At 69.4% G+C, this 14479-nt stretch overlaps 2 protein-coding genes across 5 annotated transcripts; one reads left to right on the top strand and one right to left on the bottom strand.

Annotated features, from left to right (window-relative positions):
- Positions 1-2294: 2294 nt before the first annotated feature.
- SYTL1 (synaptotagmin like 1) lies at positions 2295-8579 on the top strand. Its single transcript, XM_071453014.1, has 16 exons — positions 2295-2419; positions 2992-3106; positions 4042-4306; positions 4620-4765; positions 4884-4983; positions 5281-5320; positions 5572-5662; positions 5777-5877; positions 6105-6224; positions 6506-6672; positions 6751-6853; positions 6951-7112; positions 7178-7256; positions 7351-7450; positions 7523-7728; positions 7966-8579. Exons 3-16 carry the CDS (start codon positions 4092-4094, stop codon positions 8103-8105), a joined length of 1770 nt encoding a protein of 589 aa, XP_071309115.1. The 5' UTR covers positions 2295-2419; positions 2992-3106; positions 4042-4091; the 3' UTR covers positions 8106-8579.
- CD164L2 (CD164 molecule like 2) lies at positions 8557-13791 on the bottom strand. Of its 4 annotated transcripts, none has more exons than XM_071453018.1 (6): positions 13570-13784; positions 11993-12097; positions 11360-11437; positions 11126-11191; positions 10363-10528; positions 8557-8954 (listed from the first exon to the last, which is right to left on the bottom strand). In XM_071453018.1, the coding sequence occupies exons 1-6, from the start codon at positions 13652-13654 to the stop codon at positions 8948-8950; spliced, it is 507 nt and encodes a 168-aa protein (XP_071309119.1). In that variant the 5' UTR covers positions 13655-13784; the 3' UTR covers positions 8557-8947. The 4 variants fall into 4 exon arrangements, with proteins under 4 accessions (XP_071309119.1, XP_071309118.1, XP_071309120.1 ...); XM_071453017.1 differs by lacking the exon at positions 8557-8954 and adding an exon at positions 9113-9818 and having other exon boundaries at positions 13570-13786; XM_071453019.1 differs by lacking the exons at positions 8557-8954; positions 11126-11191 and adding an exon at positions 9113-9818 and having other exon boundaries at positions 13570-13791.
- Positions 13792-14479: the final 688 nt, after the last annotated feature.

Here is a 14479-nt window from a genome sequence, read left to right as displayed (position 1 = left end):
GTGGCCCTGGGAATGCTGCGGGATGGATGGAATCCATCCATCATCCATCCATCCCCCATCCATCCATCATCCATCCCCCATCCATCCATCCCGGAGCGACCCCGCTGCTCCCCCGCGCCCTCCTCGCCTGGGGCGGCCGCGTGTGACCGACCCTGCCGGGCAGCGGGGCCGGAGCGGGGCTGGGGTCCCGACCTCCCTCCCCGCGGGCAGCCGGGAACGTCCCCGCCTTTGAAATGGGGTCACCTTTGGGCAGCTGGCCCGAGGGGAGGGGTCCCAGGGGGCGCCCCCTTTGCCGGTGCATCAAAGGCTCCCCCAGGAGCGATACCCGTGCCGCTGGGAGCTCTGGACGCTGCGGGGGCTGCGGCGCCTCCCAGGCTGCGGATCCCTCCTTGTTCCCAAGGGAAGGGGGGCCAGAGCCAGCGCCGGCCTCCCAGCCAGGCCTTGAGTGCCATTCCCAGCCAGAGCCACGGCTGGAAACCCCTCGGGCTCCCTGCTCTGGTGTGGGGATTTGGAATAAAAAATGAAAAGGAGGAGCAAGCAAAGGGCCCCCAGCCCAGGGAGCCGGGGTCTGTCCCTGTGGGAGCTGGGGTCTGTCCCGGGGGATGTGGCACCATTCCCGTGGGTGGCACCATTCCCATGTGTGGCACCGTTTCTCTGAGTGCCACATCACCGGGCTGGGGAGGGCAGAGGGCACGGGAGGCTGGGACCCCAGCAGAGGAAGGGGCCAGGTGTCCCCATGCCTTGGGGGGACACGTGGCCGTGCCAAAGCCAGGATTCTGTGCTGCAAGGGCTTCCCCACCACCCAAAAATCCACTGCTGGGTCCCTGTCCATGCTCCAGCGTCTGCTCCTGCCTCAGTTTCCCCCCAGGAGCACCAGACTTGCCTGAACCTCCCAGACCTGAGGAGCAGGTCCTGGAGGGGGAGGAGGGCTGGGAGCAGGCTGGGACTTGCTCCTGGCAGCGCTGGCTCGGGGCTGCACCCGGGTGAGACAGAACCTGCCCCTGCCCCTGTGCCCCGCAAGCTGCCTGCAAGGAAAACCATCCCCGAGGGCTGGCCCAGCACCTGGCTCAGGTGCCAGGGTGCTCCTGGGTGCTCCTGGGTGTCACCGGTTGGTGCAGCCTCCGTCCCCAGCACCCGAGGCTGTGGCTGAGACCCAGCGCACTCTCTGCACCCCTGGGTCAGCAGGGATGGGCTGGGACACACTGCAGGACGTGTCCCACTTCTCCTCACGCCCTTCTCCATCCCATAAGGGCTCCTCACTGTGGGTGCTGCAGAGCAAAGGGCCCAGGGTGCCCACCTGGGGTGACCCAGAGCTGAGCCCCAGCCCACGGGAAGCCCTGAGGGGACTCAGATGTCCCCACATCCCTGTCCCTCTGCAGAGGCCTGGCTGCATTCCCAGGACACCCCTGGGACTGGGGGATCCCCTCCTCTGGGACCCCCCAGAGCTGAGCAGCGAGAGCCCTGCAGGGGGACAGGGAGGGAGGGGAGTGGCCCAGGGACAGACACACGAAGCCACTGCCGAAGTCTCATTTCCTGAGACACCAGGCTAAAAATAATCCCCTTTTCTTGCAGTCCTGTGCTCGTCAAGTGCTGCCATCTCACATCAGAGCTGGGGGGGAGCCTGTCCCCCGCCCCCAGCCAGCTGCTCTCCCTCTGGCATCGAGGGAAACTGAGGCACAGGTCCTGCTGTGGTGCTCCTGCCCGGGGTCTATCCCTGCCTGGCACTGCTGGCCCCATCCTGCGTGGGGCTGAGTGCCCAGGGTGGTCCTGGCTGCTCGGGAACCCTGGCTGTTCAGGGCAGGATGGGGGTGGATGGATCTGTGGGGCAGGCAATGGGGGAGCCGTGCCCTGGGTGAATGGGATGGGGGAACCACGGTGTGGGGAGGGGGCTGGGGCCGTCCCGTGGGCTGGGAAGGCATCATGGGCTGGGGGCACCCTGGGATGGGGTCCTGCAAAGCCCCAGGGAGCTGGGGCCCCACGCTTTGGGGTGGGGGCTGCAGGGGGCGGGGGTGCTGCTCCCCCAGCCCCAGCACAGACCAGTGCCCCCAGTTCCCCCAGGCGCTCTCCCGGGACCCCAGAGGCACATCCTGCCCCCAGCCCCGCTGTGGCACCAGGGGGGGACATCTCCCACCCCCTCCCCTTTTCCACACCCTTGGGGTCTCCCCCAGCCTTGGGGTGCCCCCGTCCCGGGCGCATCCCCGCTGCGCCGCCCCTTCCCGGGCGCTGACGCCTCCCAGTTCAGCCCAGTTCAGCCCAGTTGAGTCCCGTCCGGCGGGTGCTGCTGGCTCCAGTCCCTGCTTTGGTGCCGCCGGGCGCGGAGGCGCTCGCAGGGCTGCGCTTGAGTCACCCCGGGCACAGCCGGGCCGGGCCGGGGGCACCGAGGGCTGCCGGGGGCACGGAGAGCCCCTCACCTGGGCAGGTGAGGGGGGCGTGGGGCTGAGCGGGGCCCGGGGGGCTGAGCGGGGCCCGGGGGGGCTGAGCGGGGCTCGGGGCGGGCTGGTTTCGCTCCTCTGGCTGCGCACCCTCCTCCCTCTGCGCCCTCGGTGAGGAGCGTGGGCTGGGGGCTCCCCTTTGAGGGTGGCTGTTCTTGTCCCCACGCCGTGACACAGACCTGGCTCTGACCCGAGCCCCCGCGATGGGTCCCTGGTGCCGGGAGGAGGCGAGGGGGGGCTCCGGGCTCTGGGACCTGCCTGGGGCCGGGGGTGCCACCCGGGAGGGGCCGGCCGTGGGTGCACTTTGGGGAGGGGGCCTGGGGGCGTTTCACACCGTCTGGACCCCCCCCCCCCCCCCATCTTGTCGGGCTGCCTGCAGTGAGAAAAGGGGGACGTGCAAGCCCCGGCTGGGGCCGCTGGGGAGGCTGAACTGGTTTGACTGGTGCGGGGCGGGGGCCGGGCGCCAGCACCCCCCTGGGGGCTCCGCTGCTCCTTCGCGGCTCGGTTTGGGGCACCCCAAGGGAACGGGGCCTGGCTCAGAGCTCGGTGACATTTTTAGGTGGCGGCTCTGTTCCGGGGCGGGGGGACCCCCCCGTGTGCCGGCTGTGAACAGGATACGAGCGGCTGCGGCGGGGACACAGCGGCAGCATCACCCCCGCCCCCGGGCAGAGCCGGTTCGTGCCCCCGGGACCCCTCCCGGGGCGATGTCGGGGGCCGGGGGCTGGTGGGTGTCCCAGGGCGCCCGAGGGGGGCAGGGGGCGTTGGGGTTCCCTGTGTGTGCTGGGGGGGGGGTCCCTGGTTTGCTGTGGTGGGGTTGGCAGCCACTGTGCTCAGGTCCTGGGCTGGGGGTGTCTGACACCCCGGGGGCACCTGTGGGGCAGGGAAAGGACCCTCGGAGAGGCCGGGACAGGCTGGGACAGGGCCACCCGTGGAGCGGGGTCAGGGTCACCTTTGGGGCGGGGGACAGGGCCGCTGGTGGAGGGGGGGTGCCCGGGGGGGTTCAGGCTGCTCCTGCCCCACGGCTGCTGCAATTTCCTGCCCTCGGTGACTCCAGGCAGCGCTTTCCCAACGCCGGGGACAGGAAGGGCCGCGGTGAGGCAGCGCCGGGCATGGGGCAAGACCCTCTGGGAGATGTGATGGGCTGAGCACGGCCTCGGCCTGGCCCGGGCTCTGCCCATGGCGGGGGCAGCCGAGCCCCTTCTGCCATCTGTCCGTGTGCCCTGGCAGCCGGTGAATCCCTGGGAAAGCGGCAGGGGCAGAGCCAGCCCTGAGCAAACACGCTGGGCAAACAGCGGCCGCGGGCAGGGCTGGGCTGGCACGGAGCCGGCAGCGGGAGGAGCGGCCCGGTGTCCCCGGGCTGCCTGCGCCCTTCCCGGGCACCCTGGGCCCCGGCCCGGTGTCCCCGGGCTGCCTGTGCCCTTCCCGGGCACCCTGGGCCCCGGCCCGGTGTCCCCGGGCTGCCTGTGCCCTTCCCCGGCACCCTGGGCCCCGGCCCGGTGTCCCCGGGCTGCCTGTGCCCTTCCCGGGCACCCTGGGCCCCGGCCCGGTGTCCCCTGTGCCTGTGGCCGTTCAGGGGCTGCGGGCTGAGCTCGCCCCGTTGTCCTCGCAGCGGGATGCGCGGGGCGGATCCCGCCCAGCGGCCCCCAGCTGCCCCTCGGGATGCTGGCATCGCTGGTGCACGCCCGGCGCGCTGAGCCGCCCGTGGCCCCGCGCTGTCCCCGCGCTGTCCCCGCGCTGTCCCCGCCGCCCCGCATGGCGCTGCAGCCCGAGCCGCCGCTGGACCTGAGCTTCCTGACGGAGGAGGAGCGGAGCTGCATCGCCCGCGTGCTGCAGCGGGACTGGCAGCTCCGCCGGCGGGAGGAGGGCCGCGTCAGGTGGGCCGGGGGTCGGGGTCACCCTGGGGACAGCGGGGAGCCCCCAGCAGCAGCTCCCTGCGGTCTGAGAGAGTTCCCCGTTCCCAGAACAGCCAGGCCGAGGGTCCCCTGCCCCCCCGGAGATGGGGTCACCCCCTGAGCTCAGGGTTTGTCACAGCAGCACCGGGGGTCCCGGAGGCCCTGGGGAGGGGTCCTGCTGTCCCCTAGGCCCTGCTGGGGCGGCTCCATCCACCGGGGAGGCTCTGGGGCGGTGGCACAGGGGCCGATGGCAGTGCCAGCCCGGCGGTCCCAGTGTCCCCCTCCCGCCCACCAGCAAACTCCGCAAGTCGGTGTCGGACCCGGCGCGGCTGCGGAGCCTCACCGGGGACTGGTTCAGCGACGCCCGCGCCCAGCGCCACCAGCACCCGCTGGGCTCCGACCTGGTGCGAGCCTCCATCCGCCGCAGGAGGCGGCCCCGGGGTACGCGGGGGGCACCGGGACCGGGGCTCGGGCCGGGGCTGGGCCCGCTGAGCTCCCCGGTGCCCCAGGACGGGGTGGGGGACAGGGCTGGGCCCGCTGAGCTCCCTGGTGTCCCCAGGGACGGAGGAGCTGGAGCGCGGCCCCAGCCTGGAGGCCATCGATGAGCCGCTGGCAGAGGAGAGGGAGGATGAGGATGGCGCGTTGGAGACGGATGAGAGGTGAGGAAGGAAGGGCGTCATCCCACAGGTGCCCCGGGGCTGGTGGCATCTCACTGGCACCCACTGGGGGAGGCACGAGGGGGCTGGAGGGGACAGAAGCCCCGGTGGAGGGGACGGCGCAGTCAGGGCTGGTATCTGCCCATCTGTCCACCAGTGCCTCTCACCATCCCAGCATCTGTCTGTCCACCATCCCAGGGTCCATCTGTCCCTTGTCCCACTGTCCCCCACTGTCTCTCACTGTCCTGGTGTCTGGCTGCCCACCATCTAGGCCAAACTAACGGTGGTCTCTTCCCGCAGTTCTCCCCCCGAGGAGGTGCAGGAGGCCACTGAGCCCCAGGTGGGTCCCTGCTGGGGAGTTAAGGAGCACCTGGACCCCGGTGATGGGTGGGGTTCACCCTGCAGCACCCCCAGTGCCATCCCAGGGTTGTGCTGCACTTGGAGTGATGCGAAATGTCCCACAAAAGGTCCCATGGGGTGTCCCTCGGGTCATCCCTCATCCTGTCCCCAGGAACACACAGGGGAGGGCTGGGCCAAGCTGGGGGAGCAGCTGGGGGTGCCCGGGGTCCCCTCTGACCCTTTCCCTCTCAGCCCAGCCCCCCTGGCCCGGCTGTGGAGGGGACCCTGGGCTCCCAGCCCGTGCTGCAGGGTGCCATCCCCCCGAGGGACCAGGACAGCCCAGGTGAGCGGGACCGGGTCAGTGCTGGGGGGCTGGGGCTGGAGTCCCCCAGCACTGCAGGGACCCCCTCCTGCCCCCCCTGCTGCTTGGACCCCTGCCCACCCCTCGTCCTTGCAGGTGACACGGGAGGTCCCTCCCTGGGCTCGAGCAGCACGGAGGAGGATGAGGAGGAGGAGGAAGAGCCGGACTCGGCACACGGCAGCCACAGCGCTGGGCAGGTGGGATGGGGCTGGGGGAGGCGTATGGAACTTGGGGGGGCTGTACGGGACTGGGGGGCTGGAGAGGGTTGTAAGGAGTTTTGGAGGTGTCTTTGTGGGGTTTTGGGGACCTGGAGGGACTGGACAAAGCCAGCACAGCATGGGCTGCACCCAAGCACCAGGCACTGGCTGTCCTCAGTGGGTCTGGGGGCCCAAGGGGGGGTGCTGACCCCTCTTTGTATTTCCAGAGACCAGAGACCCCCCAGACGGATCAGACGCCCCCAGACCCACTGTCCCCACAGAACGGCCACACCCCCCGGAGGCTGCTGAGCACCAGCTCCTCCGTGTCCAGCCTCAGCTCCTCCACGGTAGGGGACTGGGATGGGGATGGGAGTGGGAATGGGACTGGGAGTGGGGCTGGGGGTGTGGTTTGGGCTGGGAATGGGACTGGGATTGGGATGGGAGTGGGGCTGGGGGTGTGGTTTGGGCTGGGGCTGGGACTGGGATGGGGCTGGGAGTGGGGTTGGGGGTGCGGTTTAGGCTGGGAATGGGACTGGGATGGGGCTGGGGGTGGGGTTGGGGCTGGGGTTGGGGCTGGTGCAGGGTGGGCAGGGGTCACCTCCCCATCGCCCCTGCCTGTTTCCCGCAGCTGAGCGGGAGCCTGATGAGCCTGTACAGCGAGGGGGAGCTGGGCAGGGTGGCCGTGCGGGGCTGCGTGCAGTTCTCCCTGCGCTACCAGGCTGCCGAGAAGGAGCTGCAGGTGCACGTCCTGCGCTGCCGCCAGCTGGCCGAGGCCAAGAAGCAGCGCTCGGACCCGTGAGTGCCCCAGCCCCGCGGCACTGCCCAGGGGACGCCCCTCGGCCCCACTGCCCCCAGCTCGTTTCTCGGCCCCAGGTACATCAAGACCTACCTGCTGCCCGACAAGTCCAACCGCAGCAAGCGCAAGACCGCGGTGAGGAAGAGGAGCTTGGACCCCGTCTTCAACGAGACCCTCAAGGTTCCCCACCCTCCTTTGGGGTGGGCTTGGAGGGTGCCCGTGGCTCAGACTGGGTGGGTGGGGTGGCTAATCCCACCCTGTGTCTCCTCCCCACCAGTACAAGCTGGAGAAGAGGGACCTGCAGGGCCGGACCCTGAACCTCTCCGTGTGGCACCATGACAGCCTGGGCAGGAACCTCTTCCTGGGCGAGGTGGAGGTGGCACTGGGCACCTGGGACTGGGCCAACACGCGGCCCGAGTGGTTCAGCCTGCAGCCACGGGTGAGCTGCCCACCTCCCCGGCCCCCCGTGGGTGCAGTGCCCCTGTAACCCCCTGTGCTCCTCAGGTGCCCATCCCCTCGCACGGCCTGGCCAGCCGTGGCAGCCTCAACCTGGCACTCAAATTCATCCCCGCCGGCTCGGAAGGTGAGAGGGGCCCGTGGGCAGCCAGGGGGGCTGGCATGGCATGGCATGGCATGGCATGGCATGGCAGGGTGGCCCTGACCCCTCTGGCCCGCAGGAGCGGGGATGCCACCCACAGGCGAGCTGCACATCTGGGTGAAGGATGCCCAGAGCCTCATCCCGCTGCAGAGCGGCACCGTGGATGCCTTCGTGCAGTGGTAAGGGTGGGGGTGACGCTGGGGACACCTGAGGGGCAGCTGGGGCTCCCCCTGACCCCAGTGTCCCCCCAGCTACGTGCTGCCCGACGACAGCAAGGCCAGCCGGCAGAAGACGCGGGTGGTGAAGCGGAGCCTGAACCCCCTCTTCAACCACACCATGGTGTACGACGGCTTCCAGGCCAGGGACCTGGCCGAGGCCTGTGCTGAGTTCACCCTCTGGCACCACGAAGCCTTCTCCAAACGCCAGCTGGGCGGCATCCGCCTCAGCCTGGGCACCGGTGAGAGCAGGGCCTTCCAGTCCCCGGGGTGTCCCCAGCTCTCCAGGGTGTCCCCAGTCCCCAGGATGTCCCCAGGGGTGTCCCCAGCTCTCCAGGGTGTCCCCAGTCCCCAGGATGTCCCCAGGGGTGTCCCCAGTCCCCGGGGTGTCCCCAATCCCCTGGGGTGTCCCCAGGATGTCCCCAGGATGTCCCCAGGGTGTCCCCATCCCCGGGGCTGACGGCGTGCTCTCCCCGCAGGCAGCAGCTACGGGCTGCCCGTGGGCTGGATGGACTCCACGGCGGAGGAGCAGGGCGTGTGGAAGCAGCTGCTGCAGACGCCCGGGCGCTGGGTGGAGGCGCTGCTGCCCCTGCGGACCAACCTGGTGCCCCGGGGGTAGCCCCAGCCCCGCGGAGCGGCTGCTGCCAGCGGGACCGCGGGGTCTGTGCGGGCTGGGGTCTGTGCCCTCCCCTCCAGCAGCAATGAAGTGGCACCAGAGGGCACAGCTGGCAGCTGTTTATTGCTGTGGGCACATCTGGCAGCTTTTTATTGCTGTGGGCACATCTGGTGGCTGTTTGCTGCACTGGCCAGCATCCCCTGCCTTCTCCCTCCACTGTGGGGCTGGAGCTGCTGCTCCCAGTGTGGGGCTGTGCCCTCCATCCCCGTCCTTCCAGCCCCCGGGGTGGGGGCCCTGCTCTGCCCGGGTGCTCCTTCTCTTACTGGGGTCCCCCGCTCTGGGCTGCCCACCCTGGCTCCCAGTCACTGTGGGAGAACTGCCAAATCCACAAAGGTGTTTTTGCTGTCCCAGGACTGCAGGGGCTGGGAGGTGACAATGACACGGACACCAAAAATTACAGGAAAATCCTTTATTGGTTTCTGTCCCCCTGTTCCAGCTCGGGCTCTGCCTGGTGTGGGGCTGGGGCCACCAAGGGTCCCCCAGTGCCCCCCATGGCAGTGTCCCCTGGTCCCCGGGTGCCCTGGGCGAATGGCAAGCACAGGGTGGGGGCCCAAGGAGGAATTCAGGGCTGGAGGGGCCCCCCCGGCCCAGCTGCACCCCTGGGAGCAGCCGGGGGGCCCAGAGCCCCGGAGCACCCCCAGGCACCGTGCGGGGCAGGGGGTGCCTGTCCCGCCCTGGGCTCCTGGCTTTGCATAGTCGTGGTGGGGGGGCTGTGCAGGGGGGACACCAGCGGTGGCCTCTTCACCTGGGGGGGCCGGGGACAGCGACCCCCAGCCTGGAGGAGCTCAGATCCTGGGGGTTGGACAGAGAGGAGGCGTAGCAGGAAAGGTCCCAGCCCCTCACAGCCCCTGGGAGGGGTTTGGGGTGTCCCAGGGCCCACCCACACCAAGAGGGAGGGACGGGGGGTCCCCTGCACCCCCCCAGCCACAGCAACCCCCGGACACAACACAGACACCACCTGGCAGAGTTTAATGGGGGCAGCCCGAGCTACAAGTGTCACCCCACAGCACACGGCACGCAGCCCCCTCCCCAAAACAGCACACAGAAAGAGGGTGGGGGAGAGGGCCCCCCGAGCCCCCCCAGAGCACACAGAGGCACAGCAAAAGCACACAGCAAGGCCCTGGCTCCCCTCCTCTGGCAGGCATGGGGGGATCCGGGCATGGATGGGTGCTCCGGCCAAAATCCTGCAGGGAAAAGCACCCGGGAGCCCACGAGGGGAAGAGGGGACCCCCCGCCCCACGAGCCTCAAGGCTGTGGGGAGGCGGTGGGGCAGGGGGTGCTGAGAGAGGGAGGGGGCTGCTGGGGCCAAACTGGGGCCAAACTGGGGCCAAACTGGGAGCCCTGCGGTTCCTGTGCTGTCAAGGAGGCTCAGGGTGGGGCTGGGGACGCTGGGGACACCTCACTCAGGTGGCAGAAGGGGCTGTATGGGGCTGCCCCCCCGAGGGGCTCCATGCCAGAAAGGGGCTGAGGGGGGACCCCCTTCCTTTCCCTCCCTAACAACCGACAGGAAACAGCAAAACCAGTTGGGAAACACCGTCATGCAAACCAGCAGGGAGGGCCCACGTCCCCCTCTGCCGGGGAGGGCGAGGCAAGGGTGAAGCTCTGGGGGTGGGGGACACCCCCTCCCCTCTGCCCAGCACCTACTGGTTGTCCTCTCTGGCAGCGTGGAAGGAAAGAGAGAGGGGGCACGGCCCCACATCAGACCCAGCGATCCTGGGGAGTGGGGACAGCACCGAGCCCCCCCGGCAGCTGTGAGGGACACATCTGGGACCCCCCCGGCAGCTCCCAGGGACAGCTCTGGGACCTTCCCAGCCCCAGGCGGGGCTCAGAGCCAGGGCCCAGACAGACAGACAGACAGACAGACAGAGGGGGCAGGACAGCCAGACAAGGGGACAGGCAGGGGGATGTGAGCCCCTCCATCTCCCAAATCATCCCCTGCAGGGTGGGGACAGACTGGCACAAAGAGCCACGGGACACGGGACTGGGGACACGGGACTGGGGACACAGGACAGAGGAGACAGCAGGGACACAGGACAGAGGGGACACAGGACAGTGGGGACACAGGACAGTGGGGACAGAGGGGACACAGCACTGGGGACACAGGACACTGCCCAGGTGAGCCAGTCCTGGCTGTAGGGGGGGTCTTGTCCCGGGTCCCCCTCCGTCCCTCCCGATCCCGGGGAGCACAGGGGGCGCTTACAGCGTTTGGTAGGTGCTGTCCTTGGACTTGATGAACTTGAAGAGGAAGAAGGCCACGGCCTGCAGGCACAGCACCAGCACCATGCCCCCGATGAAGCTGGCCGTGTCGAAGCCGGGCGCGTGGAACTCGGGGCTGCCCGTCAGCGGGGCGCTGCTGGTGGTGGTCCCTGGGGGCCGGGGAAAACGGGGGCTTTGGGGAGCCGTGGGGGCTGCTGGCACCCCCGAGCACAGATGGGAACACCAAAGACAGGGGGTCTGGGGCTGCTCAGAGAGGGATGGCAGCTCCCAGCCTGGGGCTGGGATGTCCCCACCAATCCGGGGCTGTTGGGATGGGCTCAGCCCCTTGCCAGAGCAGCTGGAGCTGCAGGAAAGGAGCCAGCAGCAAGAAGATCCCAGTGGATCAATAATTCAGCAGGCTCCGGGCTCCGGTTTCCTGCTGTGCTCTCCAGTTCCCCCTTACTGGAAGAGGCTCCTGCTCCACTCCCAGCCAGGCTGGAGCTGGCAATTCCCAGCAAGGCTGGGATCAGGGCTTGTTCCAGGAGGGCTGATGGGTGCCATGAGCCACTGCATGGCCCAGTGCAGAGGGGGGACAGGGCTGTGACTGGGGACAGCGGGGACATCCCTTGGCCCAACACCGAGTTCAGCTCTGCTCATCCCTCCCAAAGGAACGTGAGCTAGAGAGGGAAGAGCCTTGCTGGGACAAGTCCCTGGGGCACCCAGGACCCCCATCCCACTGCTTCCCACCCCTCCCCAGAGCCACTAACTTGTGGAGTGTGTCACTGGCTCCTTGCTATGGGACCGTGGAGGCTCCTCCGTGTGGGACTTCAGTGCTGGAGAAGGCAGGGACAGAGGGAAGGGGGTAAAAGGGGTGTCAGGGGACATTGCCCCACGCCCCTGCAGCCTGTCCCTGTCCCGGTGGTGGGAGTTCACCCCCATGGCCCTGGCAGCAGCTCTGTCCCAAAGGCCAGAGGGTCTGGGGGCTTTGGGCTCGGGGTTACCTCGGCACAGGGCGCTGCTGTTGTAGAGAGCACAGGTCCCCTGCACTGCTGAGCCTCTCTGCACGCAGCTCCCTGCTCCTGGGGGGAGAGGAGCAGAGTTTCCCAGGCATCCCAAGCAGGGCAGCCAGGGCTGCCCAGGCCCAGGGTTGCCCGGGGCACCTGAGGGGTTGGGATGAGGAGGTTTCATTGCCAGGGTGGGCATCCCCCTGAGGGTCTGGGAGCGGGGGCTCAGAGCTGCACCCGCAGGGCAGAGCCCCAGGCAGGGCCTTGGGAGCAGCTGAGATGGGGAAAGCAGCTGGGCCTGGGCACCCAAGGGTGCTGAGAGCCACCAGCCCCGGGCACTGGGGCACTGCTGAGAGCCCCTCTTTGCACCCACCCAGCCGAGCCCCTCACCTGGCTCCTCTGGGGCCCTGAGCCCCTCACCTGGCTCCTTGGGGGCCCCTCACCCCTCACCTGGCTCCTCTGGGGTCCCTCAACCCTCACCTGGCCCCTCGGGGGTCCCTCACCCCTCACCCGGCCCCTCGGGGGCCCCTCACCCCTCACCTGGCCCCTCGGGGGCCCCTCACCCCTCACCTGGCCCCTCGGGGGTCCCTCAGCCCTCACCTGGCTCCTCGGGGGTCCCGCAGCCCTCACCTGGCTCCTCGGGGGTCCTGCAGCCCACCCAGACGCAGCCGGTGCCGTTGTGAGAGCGCCCAGCTGTGGTGCACAGCTCGCAGGAGCTCAGCTTGCCACACTCTCCTGCCAAAGCCGGGGAGAGGCCGTGAGGGCAGGGCCAGCACCCACCCTGCGGCCCTGGGGAGGGGGCTGCACCCCGGCCCCACGGAGGGGCAATTCCGATGGTGCAGCAGGAGGGAGGAGGGCACATCCCACAGCACCAAACCCATCCCCATGGGGTGTTTGTAGCATCCAGCCAGGGGACAGCCACAGCTGCCAGCGCCCACCCAGCTCACACAGGGCTCCCCCATCACCCACAGCGCAGGAAACTCTCCCAGCGCCGGGGTCTGGGATCCTTGGTGGAGGCTGGAATGAGACCAGCAGCAGCTCCGGCCTGGCCGGGGTTACCCGGGCAGTGTCCCCGCTCTGTCCCCGCTCTGCCCGCCCCGGCCGTCCCGCGGGAGCCCCGTTCCCCGCCCGGGGGCGGTGAGTCACCCGCTGCTTGCGGAGCTGCTCTTCCCCCGCTCGCGCTCATCATTAATTTACAGCGCTGGCTGCGGAGGGAGGCTGCGGGAGCCCTGCCCGCGCCGCGTCCCGCGTTTCCCCATCCCGGGAACGAGCCGGGAGCCGCTCCCCACGCTGCGGGTGTTGCAGGCTCGCAGGGCAAACCCTCCTGGCAGGGCTCGCCGGAGGCTGCTGGGGCTGGCGTTCCCCAGGGGCTGGGACGGGCACAGGGCGCCCTGCCGGCAGCGCTTCCCTTTGGAGCCGCCACTGCAGCCCCGCAGCTTTGAGGGCTCCCCAAAAACCCTGCGCGGCTGGGAGAAAAGCCCCTTCCCATCTTTCCTAGGAAAAGCCAAGGGGGCAACTGGCGGCGTAGGGCAGGAAGCGGAGATGCTGCGGCCCCATTGCCATGGCTACGGGAGGGGGTGGGCACGCCGCTGGCCCCCCCTCCAGCATTTGGAGACCTGCCGGGAGCCAATGGGAAAGTAGGACTTTGTTCGCAAGGCTTTAGGCAGGTTTATAATTTATTTTTATCGCGGCAGGCGCAGGAACCGACGCGCGAGCGCAGCGCTGCCAGCTCCCGCTCCTGCCGCCAGGTGTGGGGAGGGAGGGGGCGGCCCGGGGCACCCCCGCTCCCAGGGGGAGCACGCGTGGGACAAGTCAGGGTGGAAACGGCAGCAGCCGGGGGATGGGAGCGGGGGAGCGGAGGGAAGCCCGGGGTTTGTGTAATTAATGCCCGGAGTTGCAGCACCTCGGAAAGGAGGGGACGGCTCCGCTCCCCTCTCCCCACCACGAGATCCCCACAGTTTCTGGGGAGGAGCCTGGGCCCTGCTCGCCGCTCATCCGCCGCAGCCAGCGCACCCCCCTGGCCCTCGGGGTCCCAGCCCCCGAGCACGGCTGGCAGCGGGGCAGGGCTCCCTCTCCCCCAAACCAAGCTCGGCAACCGAGTCCCGTGGGGGCGAGGGAACCCCTGACAAAAACCAACCCCCACAGAAAAGTTCAGCTGCCCCGGAGCTGCGAAGGCCCGAGTGCCCCTCCCGCGCCCCCGGCCGTACCTGCGCGGGTGGGAGCGGGTCCGTGCGCGCAGAGCAGCGCGCACAGGAGCGCGCAGCGCAGCGCCGCGGGGCCCGGCGGGGCCATGGCCCGGCCCGGCTCGGCTCGGCCCGGCTCGGCACGGTCCCGGCGGAGCTGCGCCCGCGGATCTCCCGGGAGAGCGGAGCGGAGCAGATGCGCGCCCGCGGGAGGCGGCCCCGGCGGCGGCGGGGGAGGGGGGGCGGCCCCGCCTCGTCCCGCCCCGCCCCGCCCCGGCGGGCCCGGCCCGGGGCTGGGGGGGCTCTCGCGGGGTGCGTCCCCCCCGTCGCACCCACCGAGCACCCACCGAGCACCCACCGAGCACCCACCGAGCACCCATCGGCCGTGGGAGAGCTGGGGCTGCACGGACTGCGCCCCTGTGCACACCTGTACACACCTGTACACACATGTACACACCTGTACCCCTGTGCACACCTGTGCCCCTGTACCCCCTGTGCACACCTGTGCACACCTGTACACCCTGTACACGCCTGTACACACCTGTACACCCTGTGCACACCTGCACCCCTGTGCACACCTGTACACACCTGTACACCCTGTACACACCTGTACCCCCTGTACACACCTTTGCACACCTGTAAACACCTGTACATACCTGTGCACACCTGAACCCCTGTGCACACCTGTACACACCTGTACATACCTCTACACACCTGTACCCCTGTACACACCTGTACCCCCTATGCACACCTGTACACACCTGTACACACCTGTACCCACCTGTACCCCCTATGCACACCTGTGCACACCTGTACACACCTGTACCCCTGTGCAAACCTGTGCACAAGTGAACACAGCTGTACACACCTGCACACACCTGTACACATGTGTACACACCTGTACACTTGCACACACCGTGTACACCGCACACAC

This window comes from Agelaius tricolor, unplaced genomic scaffold, assembly GCF_023055355.1.
Source record: "Agelaius tricolor isolate 1412-34295 unplaced genomic scaffold, bAgeTri1.0.p SCAF_36, whole genome shotgun sequence".
In the NCBI taxonomy this organism is placed as follows: domain Eukaryota; kingdom Metazoa; phylum Chordata; class Aves; order Passeriformes; family Icteridae; genus Agelaius; species Agelaius tricolor.
This window is presented reverse-complemented; position numbering and strand designations above follow the sequence as displayed.

Bases quoted from the DNA above. Each gene is read 5' to 3' on its own strand.
- SYTL1 (XM_071453014.1), top strand. From the start codon at position 4,092: ATGCTGGCATCGCTGGTGCACGCCCGGCGCGCTGAGCCGCCCGTGGCC. The intron at 6,225-6,505 runs GTAGGGGACTGG...TGTTTCCCGCAG, and splicing joins CCAGCCTCAGCTCCTCCACG to CTGAGCGGGAGCCTGATGAG. The intron at 7,113-7,177 runs GTGAGCTGCCCA...TGTGCTCCTCAG, and splicing joins GGTTCAGCCTGCAGCCACGG to GTGCCCATCCCCTCGCACGG.
- CD164L2 (XM_071453017.1), bottom strand. From the start codon at position 13,654: ATGGCCCCGCCGGGCCCCGCGGCGCTGCGCTGCGCGCTCCTGTGCGCG. The intron at 12,098-13,569 runs GTACGGCCGGGG...CGGCTTTGGCAG, and splicing joins ACCCGCTCCCACCCGCGCAG to GAGAGTGTGGCAAGCTGAGC. The intron at 11,192-11,359 runs GTAACCCCGAGC...TGCCTTCTCCAG, and splicing joins CAGCAGCGCCCTGTGCCGAG to CACTGAAGTCCCACACGGAG.